General features: G+C 35.1%; 1 protein-coding gene across 1 annotated transcript; it reads left to right on the top strand.

Annotated features, from left to right (window-relative positions):
- The first annotated feature begins 2120 nt into the window (after nucleotides 1–2120).
- Nucleotides 2121–7662, top strand: LOC149498211 (uncharacterized). The gene is made up of 7 exons (XM_089717254.1): nucleotides 2121–2203; nucleotides 5682–6014; nucleotides 6096–6138; nucleotides 6248–6374; nucleotides 6467–6760; nucleotides 6850–6957; nucleotides 7070–7662. The coding sequence occupies exons 2-7, from the start codon at nucleotides 5687–5689 to the stop codon at nucleotides 7589–7591; spliced, it is 1422 nt and encodes a 473-aa protein (XP_089573380.1). The 5' UTR covers nucleotides 2121–2203; nucleotides 5682–5686; the 3' UTR covers nucleotides 7592–7662.
- The last annotated feature ends 3193 nt before the right edge of the window (nucleotides 7663–10855 follow it).

The raw sequence follows: 10855 nt of genomic DNA, 5'->3' as shown, positions 1-10855 counted from the left end.
TATTGTTACCTTAAGCGATTGTGATTGACAATTCTGGCAATTAATCTACTAGCATGCGTTTGTTTGCCGAATAAAATTAAGAGAAAAATAGCAATTAAAGATATGAATTATTGAAAACATTGGAATCAAGTGCATTTGACCGTATTATTTCTCTGAAAATTTAATATAAATCATTTTACACAATGAATGATATCAAAATATTAAATATCCATTCAATTTTTGTTATTTTTTACTGTTTATATCTTTTTTTAACTAATAAAAAAAAATAGCTAATTTTGATTTTCAGGTGGGAACTTCCAGTTAAACGCACTTAATTGTACCAAAATACTATTTCACGCTTAATTATAAATATTTTCCATTTGTACATCTAAGTAGAAAAAAAAAAAAAGAAAATTCAGACATCATCAATATAATAACTGTATATTCTACAGTAGACCAAGAGAAAGTGATTTGATTTTAATGGCCCAGCTACTATAATTAACTTGATCCATTTTGAGGCCCAGCCCACAAAAACTTCCTTTTTCCTTTTCTTCTTATCTCTAGATCCGGCACTACGTCAACCCATAAAAATTGTACACAAATAAAATTTGCAAGTTGGATTCAAAGCTCTTATAAGGTTGAATGAGGGCAGAAATTTAAATTCAACTGCAAGTTTTTACTTTATGAAGAAAATTAAAAGTTGGTCAATGTCAAATCTTCAAAAAATTTCATATTTTGAAAGTTTATATATGGTCTATGAACAAATATAGTCTTTTTTTTTTTTTTTTTTTTTTTTGTAATTGGAAATTGAATATTCCATTTAAAGAGATATTTTAAAAATTTGGCCTAATATAGGGGAGAAGGTTGAGGTTGAGAATACACATGATTGCAAAAGGTCCCAAACAAACTAAACAAGTAAAAAGCAAAAGGTCCCAAATTCTACCGTTGGAGAAATAACAAAAATGATAGCAATTGATTGAGACTTAACTTACTAAGGCAACAATCCAAAATTAAACCACGTGTTTCTGACTTATGTTCTTTAATCACTCTTCAAAAATACAGATATTTACAATCAATTAATAACTAAGAAAAATTAAATTGAAATCACATCCATTCCCCTCATCTTAAATAAAAATAATTACCAACTGTACAACCACCAGAAATTCAACGAGTTTGAAGGATGAATTTTTTTAACTACTTCACCAACTCGGAAGCGAATTTATTACAAAATTAACTGCTTTGATAGCTACTTTAGTAGACCATTTCAAAGTCTGCAACCACTTCGTTCAAGTTTCAAAGTCTGCTTTGATAGAATATAATATAGATTTATTGTTTGAATTGTTAAATATTTATGTATTTGAATTTAAACAAAATCTATAATAAGTTTCAAAGGTTTAGATGTAATGGATTTCAAACTACTTAAAGCAAGTGTCATTTCAAATATACAGATTATAAATATTATGGGATTGAAAATGAAAGCAATTTTCTTTTTATTATATAATATTTTACATTTTATTCAAGTTAATCGAAAAAGAAATATAAAAGAAATATGCAAATGCGATGTGTACTTAAGAGTTTTCAGTTTTCAATATATACTCCAAACTACAAAAACTAATTGTAAATATCTTAAGATCCACTACAAAAAAAACGCTAAATTGCGACCGATTTTTGCGACCGACAGATATCGGTCGCAAATTTGCGACAGATTTACTACAGAAGAAAAAACCGTCGCAAATTTTAGCGCTAAAAATTCCCGCGATCTTGTTTCTCAGTTTGTGACTGAGTTGCGACGGATTTGCGACCGATTTTGCGACCGATTTTGCGGCTAAGGTTTATCGGTCGCAAAATTTAGCGGTTCAAAATTTGGAATGATTTTTGCGACCGATGTGCGACTTATTTGAGACCGATTTTTTGCGACCGATTTATTTGGTCGCAAATCGGTCGCAAATTGGACTGCATGTAAAACGATGTCGCAGGTTTAAAAATTGCGACCGATTTGCGACCGACTTGTCGGTCGCAATTATTAGGGCTTTAAACGCCAGACGCCCTCCTCCTTCTTTCTTCTTCTTTCTTTCTTCTCCTCTCCTCCTCTCCTCTCCTCTGTTTGCAGGCCGCTCCAGCCCCTCCTGACGCCACTCCAGCCCGCCTGACGCCGCTGCCGCCCCTCCTGACGCCGTTCCAGCCCCTCCGGTTGCTCCACCCGTCTTCTTGGACATTTTTCCAGGTATTTTGCGATTTTTCGATTTTTTTTTTCATTTTTTTTATTTTTTTTATTTGCGATTTATGTGTATTTGGGCATAATTATTTGTCTATAAATACTTTGTTTGAACCTAAATTTAGGGTGAGTAAACTTGCAAAAAAAAAAAATGATAAAACTGCACTGAACCGATGTAGTTTGATTTTTCAGTCTTTGGTTTCGATACATTTTCTTTTTAATTTGAAGAAAATTTTAGTTTTTCAATTTGGTTCGATTTAGAAAAAAAAAAATGATTAATTAACTGAAGGCATACAGCAACTATCCTTTTGTCCTTGAATTTGGTCCTTTCTTGATTTATTCCACCAGCAGGTCGATCGTTTCAGCTTGTTGAAATTAAGTGATTATTGAGGAGCCAAACTGAACTAAAATGATTATTGAAATTAAGTGAAAAATCTGGCACCTATAGATGCAATTTTCCTGGATTAGTGTACTCAAGCAATTAACTATCCTTTTAATTTGAACTTAGATTGTCAGATTTTGGTAAATATTAAGATGAAAAAAAGAGACTGGATATTCTGATAATTGAACCAAATTGAACCAAAAAATGCAATCGGTTTGGCCCAGTTTTTATTCCAAAACGGTTTAAATCAATTATAGAAAATATATACTTCAATTAATCTGCTAACAAATGGTTAAATGCTAATAATAATTGTCCAGCGAATCTAAAAATTGTAATTAGTGGGAACAATATATACATAAAAATAATAATTCATTAATAGTGTAAAAAATAAAATTTATTAGAGTAAATATAAATTAAAATAATTATATGCAAAATTAAACGTAAGAAATCATAAATTAAATTGTAAAAACAAGTAAGGGCAAGTCACTTTACTTTGTAAAAATATGTAAAAATCATTATCCCATTGTAAATTTACTCATACTCAATTATTATAATCATAACCCCGATTAAAATAATTAATATATTAGCAACTTTCAATAGAAAAAAAAAAAAAACATATCAAAATACACCATACCTAATAGTAATAAGCTTAAAAATCTCACTTTTACCATGTGTCATAAGAAATCGAATATAATCTAATGTTATGAAATTCATTTAAATCTAACGAACTTAAAAAAATTTTGAATCGAAATAAAAATCGCATAAATAAATGTAATATATTAATTAATTAAAACTTTAAAATAAATCTAATACCCAAATACATATCTAATAAATGAATGTAATACTAAATGATACCATTGAAGAACACATATCCAAACACCTAATAATAATAGGGCTTAAAATCTAAAAATCTCATTTTTGACCTTTTTGGAACAAAATGAATTTTTACTTTTGATATTGCCAAAATTCAATTTGGATTATTGTTCCTATAATGCATTTCTATTCTTGTATAAACTAACATATATATATATATATATATATATAGGATAACTAAATATTATAACTACATAGTAATAAATAAAAAAATGATAATATTAATTTATATGTAATTTTGATTTTCAAATAAGACATAAACATGATAGTTTGAATTTTTTTTAATAATAATTATGTTATGATACATGTAATTGAAATTACTCTTTTTTTATAATTATGAAATAATGTATTTTTTTTTATTATTGTTGTTATTATTCATAAAAATTTAATTTTTTTTTTAATGAATGATGCGTTTGGTTTGGTTGGAGGCCTAGTAGTGGTCATTTTGCTTTTGAAGAATGTTGGTATGATATAGGAGTGTTTATTGAAGTGTTTTTATATTTGAGATTTTATTGAGTTGTGCCGAAATGCTGCCGAATTTTTTTCAAAAAAATTCAATATGTGGAATCGTACACTTACCTTTATTAGGGTAAAGGTAATAAATGAACTTAGTGAATAAATGAACTTAGTGATTTTACATTTATATATAGGTACCCTTATTATAGAAATAACCTTAGTTAGTTATAAGCTAAGCGTAAATTGAACATTACATTAGTGCCATGTTTTACTGTTGGTTTAGACTAATGCAATTACATATAATTTACCCTTCATAAACAAATTGTTAATTAGGTAAAAAAAAATGCGAAATAATCGAGATTGGATGTACTGGAGGTTCGAGGTCAATGGGATATTAAGACAAGAGTTCCTGCAAGGATTGGAGGCGTTTATACAGTTTGCAGTTGGTAATCCCAGTTTTATGGATGGTAATAAGTTGAGGTGTCCATGTAATCACAAGAAGTGTCGAAATCGAGCCTTCTTAGACATCGATACAGTGAAACTTCATTTGTGCAAAAATGGGTTTGTGGAAAATTATTACGAATGGATACATCATGGTGAAGCCCGAGTTGCCAGTGGGTCAGGCCACTTCATTCCGGTAAGTTTAGAAGTTCAGCCTTATCAGTTTCTGTACGGTAATCAATGCAATGATATGGTGTTCGATGCGAGTAGAGTAGAATATCTCAATTTGACTGATACTGCAGTTGATGCAAAGCTGGACACGGAATTTGCAGAATGGTTCAAATATTATGTAAGTTACTTTCAATGTACACAATACGGAATGTACATTTATTAAATCTCACGAATGTCATTACTATTTCCCATAGGCTCGAAGCTCGGAAAGCGATATTCGTAACAGATTTATTACGGATCTGGCAAAGGGGCCATTACCGGTTGCTAATGCATACTCTGGCTACTTTGTAAATGGTTACAAGTTTCACACTGAGGGTTATGGGAGAAGCAGAAAGACAATGAACAGCGGTGTGTGCATAAAGGGATCAAACTACAGTGACGTGTCAAACGATTTTTATGGGAAATTGGTTGAGGTTTTGGAGTTAGAATATCCAGGCCTACCAATGAAGTGCACAATCTTATTCAAATGTGAATGGTTTGATCCTACGCCAAACATTGGCACGAAGGTTCATCCTAAGTATAATCTGGTTGATATTAATCAAAGAAGAAGATATACAAAGTATGAACCTTTTGTTTTGGCAATGCAAGCTGCACAGGTGTACTATGTCCCATTTCCATCGTTTAAACGAGATAGATGCGATTGGATGGCAGTGTGTAAAATCAAGGCTAGATCAGTTGTTCATGCACTTGAAACGAAACAATCTTCTTCACTCGCAGTATCGGAGGCATTTCAAGAAGTTATGGTTGAAACGCAACCGATGCAAGTTGTTGAAGATTTAACAGATAGATTGGATGATGAAAGCCGATCTTATGTTGAAATAGGACCATCAGATGATGAAGAGGAAGAAGATCAAATCATCATGGGTACCTCAGAAGACGAATATGAAGAAGAGGAAGCTGATGAAGAGGAGGAGGAAGCAGATGATATTGAAGACACTTAAAACTTAGAGCAATTTTACTGTTACAAATTGATAAATGTATATGTAATTAATATTATTAATGAAGAATTTCAATGGTATTCACTTTGTTTACTCATATTTACCACATGTTCTACAATTCATATAACTGTATAAATTCATTTTATCTAGGTTCTGATATCTGCAGTACAGATGGCTAGAGGCAGACCGTTTGATTCTGACGCGTCCGGCAGTGGTTCGCGTGGAGGTCATGGCCCTGGACGCAGTGCCCGTGGACGAGGAGGGTCGATCCCTCGTCCTTCGTCAGGTACGTCTGGGGCTTCGTCATCTGCTCAGCGACCAGTACTGCCGCCATCACATCCTTCTTCAGGTACGTCTGGGGCTTCATCCTCAGCTCAGCGTCCAGTACTGCCGCCGTCACAGCCTTCTGCTCCTTCCTCTTCTGCTCCTTCCTCTTCTGCTCCTTCCTCTTCTGGACCAGTACAGACTCCACCAGCTGCACAGTCACCTACTGTGCAAGGTAATCATAAATGTCATAACTGTCATTTTAATTATATATTAATTATCTAAAAATTTATAACATTTGTCATTTCTTTTGCAGCTTCATCAGATCCACGTATCACCCTCAGTTTGGTAGCGGGACAGTAAGTACTTATTCAAATTTTCTGCAGGCATATTTTGTAATTATATTTTGTACTTATTCATAACTGTGATGCTTTCGTGTAATTATATTTCACTTCTGTTTTTTTTCAGCATATATCCATCCTCTCGAGCAGCGAGGCAAATTTTGAAGATAATCAAGCTACAGCTGCATAAAGAAGGATACACATGGGATGCCGTACCACAAGAGGCGAGAGACTTTTATTGGGAGGAGTTCCAGGTATTCTTTGGTTTAAGTTATATCATAATTCAATGTTTACAATTCAAGATACATCCTTAGTGTTTAAACGCTATATTTCATTTTTTTTGCAGAAACATTTCATATGGGACGAGGCCATTACGGCTATGCTGAAAGTAGCCTGGGAGAAGATATGCGCCGATCGATACGCTGACTTGACCTATAGGATGAGAAGAAGCGGTAAGAAGCAGCAGTGCGTGTCTCAGGAGATATGGGAGAGCTGGCAAAAGGCTTGGGAGGATCCTGCATTCAAGAGAAAGCGGGAGATATTTGCACAAAATAGGCGCAGTGAGACTGGCGGTGATGGAGCAGGACCTTCGCGACACACAGGCGGATCTATATCTGCTATAGAGACAGCTCGATTATTAGTAAGTGAACTAGTCCCTTTACAAGAAACTGATGTTTAATGAAAGGACACTATATATATTAATATATCATGCATAAAAATTCATTACAGGCTAAAGAATTAGGTCGTGAGCCCACACCGATGGAGGTGTTTACATACACTCACACGAAGGACCACGATCGTAATACCTTTGTCGACAGACGTGCGCTGAGCGTCAATGTAAGTAACAATGAATAATCTTTACATTTACCCTCTAATCATTGTGAAGATGTATAAAGTTGAATATAATAAAGCTTGCAATTGCATTGATTAATTAATTTTTTGTTTTCAGGAGAATTATACTACAGCTCGGGAGCGTATTGTTACTTCTCAGACCGATGAATCCGAAGCTGAGTCAAGAATTGACGAGGTAGCGCTTTATCTCGAGGCTGTAGGGGGCGAGAAGAAGAGGAAGGTATACGGCATCGGGTCTCAGGCATCACAGTTTTACACTGGCTCAGCAGCTCACGCTTCTACAGCCAGCGCAGCACGACAGCCGGAGCACACTGACTCGCAGTATGATGATGATATACGGGCTCAGCTTGCTGATCAGCAGAGACAGATTGCAGAGCTTAGAGCGCATGTGATGCGGCTGTCCGGTGAGCCCCGTGCTGGTACTTCTTCCTCTGATCCTGCGCCTGCTACAGACCGACATGTTTCGATGTCTCAGCAGCAGCCACTTCCCGATGCTGCAGACGATACCTTGGTCACCCCTCCTGGCGCTACATCACATCCAGCAGGTACTCCTCCCGGCGATCCGACATCGGATCCTGCAGATGAGCAGCAGCATAGATTTGATTTTGGACCTTTTTAGTTTTTTATTTATATTTTGATATTTTAATTTGTTCAGTACAATAAAAATTTCATTTTTACATTGTTCTTGAATTGCGTGTGTGATATATATGTGTATATATGTCAATTTTCACAGGTGCGGAAAAATTTTGGTTTTATAATAATATTTAATTTTTTTTTTATTTTTTTTTAAATTTGCGACCGATTTGCGACCGATTTGATACCGAAACTTACAATTTTAAATTAACATTTTGCGACCGATTTGCGACCGATTAAAAATATTTGCGACCGTTTTTCCTGCGACCAAATTAGCGACTGAATTTCAAATTAAACCACGACCAAAAATTGCGACCGATTATTCCAGTTTTGCGACCGATATAATCGGTCGCAAAATAGCGACCGATGGTATAATCGGTCGCTATTATTTTTTGCGACCAGGTATTTTGCGACCGACATATTTCGGTCGCAGATCGGTCGCAAAGTACAATTTGCGACCGATGTTAGCCATTTTGCGACCGATTTATCGGTCGCAAAATGGCGTTTTTTTTGTAGTGATCAGCGTATACGTAGTTGATGCATAAAAACTAACTCTGTGAAAGTACTGAACAAAAATAATAACACGTACAAAAACTAATTGGTCCAATTGTTTTTTTTTTTTTTGAAGAATAATTGGAATTTATATAAATAATTTTTTGTGTGTTTAGGTTATTACATGTTCTTAATTATTGGCAACTCTTTCTTGAGAAGTTTTGGCTGTGTTTTTCTTTATTTTATATTATTGTCGTTATTACTCTTAAATATGTTTTTGACTTAAATGAATGATGAGTTTGGATTGGAGGCCTAGTAGTGGCCATATTGCCTTTGGAGAATGTTGGTATGATATAGAAGTGTTTATTGATTTGTTTTTGTATTTGAGATTTGATTGTGTTGTGCCGAAATGCTGCCAAATTTTTTTCCGAAAAATTCAATATGTAGATAGTACACTTACCTTTATTATAGTAGTCTTTGTATTCAATAAATGAACTTAGTGATTTTACATTTATATATAGTTACCCTTATTATAGAAATAACCTTAGTTAGTTATAAGTGTTGTAAATTGAACATTACATTAGGTGCATGTTTTAAGGATGGTTTAGACTAATGCAATTACATGACATGGCCCTTTATAAACACATTGTTAATTAGGTAAAAAAAAATGCAAAATAATCGAGATTGGATGTACTGGAGGTTCGAGGTCAATGGGATATTAAGACAAGAGTTCCTGCAAGGATTGGAGGCGTTTATACAGTTTGCAGTTGGTAATCCCAGTTTTATGGATGGTAATAAGTTGAGGTGTCCATGTAATCACAAGAAGTGTCGAAATCGAGCCTTCTTAGACATCGATACAGTGAAACTTCATTTGTGCAAACATGGGTTCGTGGAAAATTATTACGAATGGATACATCATGGTGAAGCTCGAGTTGCCAGTGGGTCAGGCCACTCCATTCCGATAAGTTTAGAAGTTCAGCCTTATCAATTTCTGTATGGTAATCAATGCAATGATATGGTAATCGATGCGAGTAGAGTACAATGTGATTGGGATAATATGGAGGAATCGCCAAACGTAGCAGCACAACAATTGTTTGACATGCTAAGTGCAGCTAACAGTGAACTGTGGCCTGGATGCAAGAATCATTCAATTCTGTCTGTTATTGCACGATTACTACACATGAAAGCGGAGCACCATTTTTCAGAAAGGTGTTACGATGATTTTGTGCAGTTAGCAAAAGAAATGTTGCCTGAAGGCCATTCAATGGTTGATAATTTTTATCGGACAAAAAAATTAGTTCGGGGGTTGGGACTACCGGTAGAAAAGATTGATTGCTGTCGTAATAATTGTATGATATTCTGGGGTGTTGACTCGGAATTTAGAGAATGCAAGTTTTGTAATCTTCCAAGATATCAACGACGGGGTCAAGGGACTGGTAGAGAACAAAAAGAGAAGGCTTTCAAGAAGATGTATTATTTCCCTCTTATTCCTCGCCTTCAAAGGTTATATGTATCTAAGGCGACAGCTGAACACATGACATGGCATGCTTTGCATGAATATGAGGATGGTATAATGACTCATCCGTCAGACTCTGAAGCGTGGAAACGTTTTGATAACATTCATCATGTGTTTGCTGCTGATATGAGAAACGTGAGATTGGGGCTTTGTACTGATGGGTTTCAGCCGTTTGGCCAATCAGGACAACAATATTCATCATGGCCTGTCATTGTGACACCGTATAATCTACCACCGTCAATGTGTATGAAAGATGAATATATGTTTTTGCGTGTTATTGTTCCTGGGCCTACTAATCCAAAACATAAAATTCATGTGTTTCTGCAGCCTTTGATTGCTGAACTTAATTATTTATGGGAATATGGGTTTGAAACATTCGATATTTCGACCAATCAGAATTTCATAATGCGAGCTGCTTTGCTTTGGACCATCAGTGATTTTCCAGCTTTTGGAATGTTATCTGGGTGGAGTACGTCTGGCAAATTGGCTTGTCCTCACTGCATGGAAAACACTAATGCATTTACACTAAAGAATGGAGGTAAACAATGTTAGTTTGATTGTCATCGCAAATTCTTACCAGAATCTCACCCTTGGAGGAGAAATCGACAATGCTTAAGAAAGAACACGACTATTGTTGAACCCCCTCCACCTGTGAAGTCTGGAGCACAAATATTACAAGAAATTGAAGATCTGGGGCTTATGAAAGTTACAGAGTTAGGTGCAGATGAGGTAAATACAAGAATTGGCAGGAATAGCGGGTGGAAAAAGCGAAGCATCTTCTGGGATTTGTCATACTGGAGTTCACTTCTTATCCGTCATAACCTTGACGTCATGCACATAGAAAAAAATGTGTTTGAAAATCTGTTCAACACTGTCATGAACATTGAAGGGAAAACCAAGGATAATGCAAAAGCGAGAGCAGACATGAAGGAAATTTGTCGTCGACCAGAACTCGAGCAATCTGTACTTACTGGTAAGTTTCCGAAGGCATGTTATTGTTTAGATAAACCCCAAAGGCAATTATTGTGCGAATGGTTACGATCATTAAGGTTTCCAGATGGCTACTGTTCAAATATGGGTAGATGTGTGGACATGAGGAAGTACAGATTGTTTGGCATGAAAAGCCATGACTGCCATGTTTTCATGCAAAGATTGATCCCTGTGGCATTCCGGGAATTATTACCAGGAAAAATTTGGGAAGCAATGACAGAATTGAGTCTCTTTTTCAAGGAATTGACGATG

Source organism: Jatropha curcas, chromosome 2 (assembly GCF_041381405.1).
Source record: "Jatropha curcas cultivar XTBG-Jc1 chromosome 2, XTBG_Jcur_1.0, whole genome shotgun sequence".
NCBI classification, from domain to species: domain Eukaryota; kingdom Viridiplantae; phylum Streptophyta; class Magnoliopsida; order Malpighiales; family Euphorbiaceae; genus Jatropha; species Jatropha curcas.
This window is presented reverse-complemented; position numbering and strand designations above follow the sequence as displayed.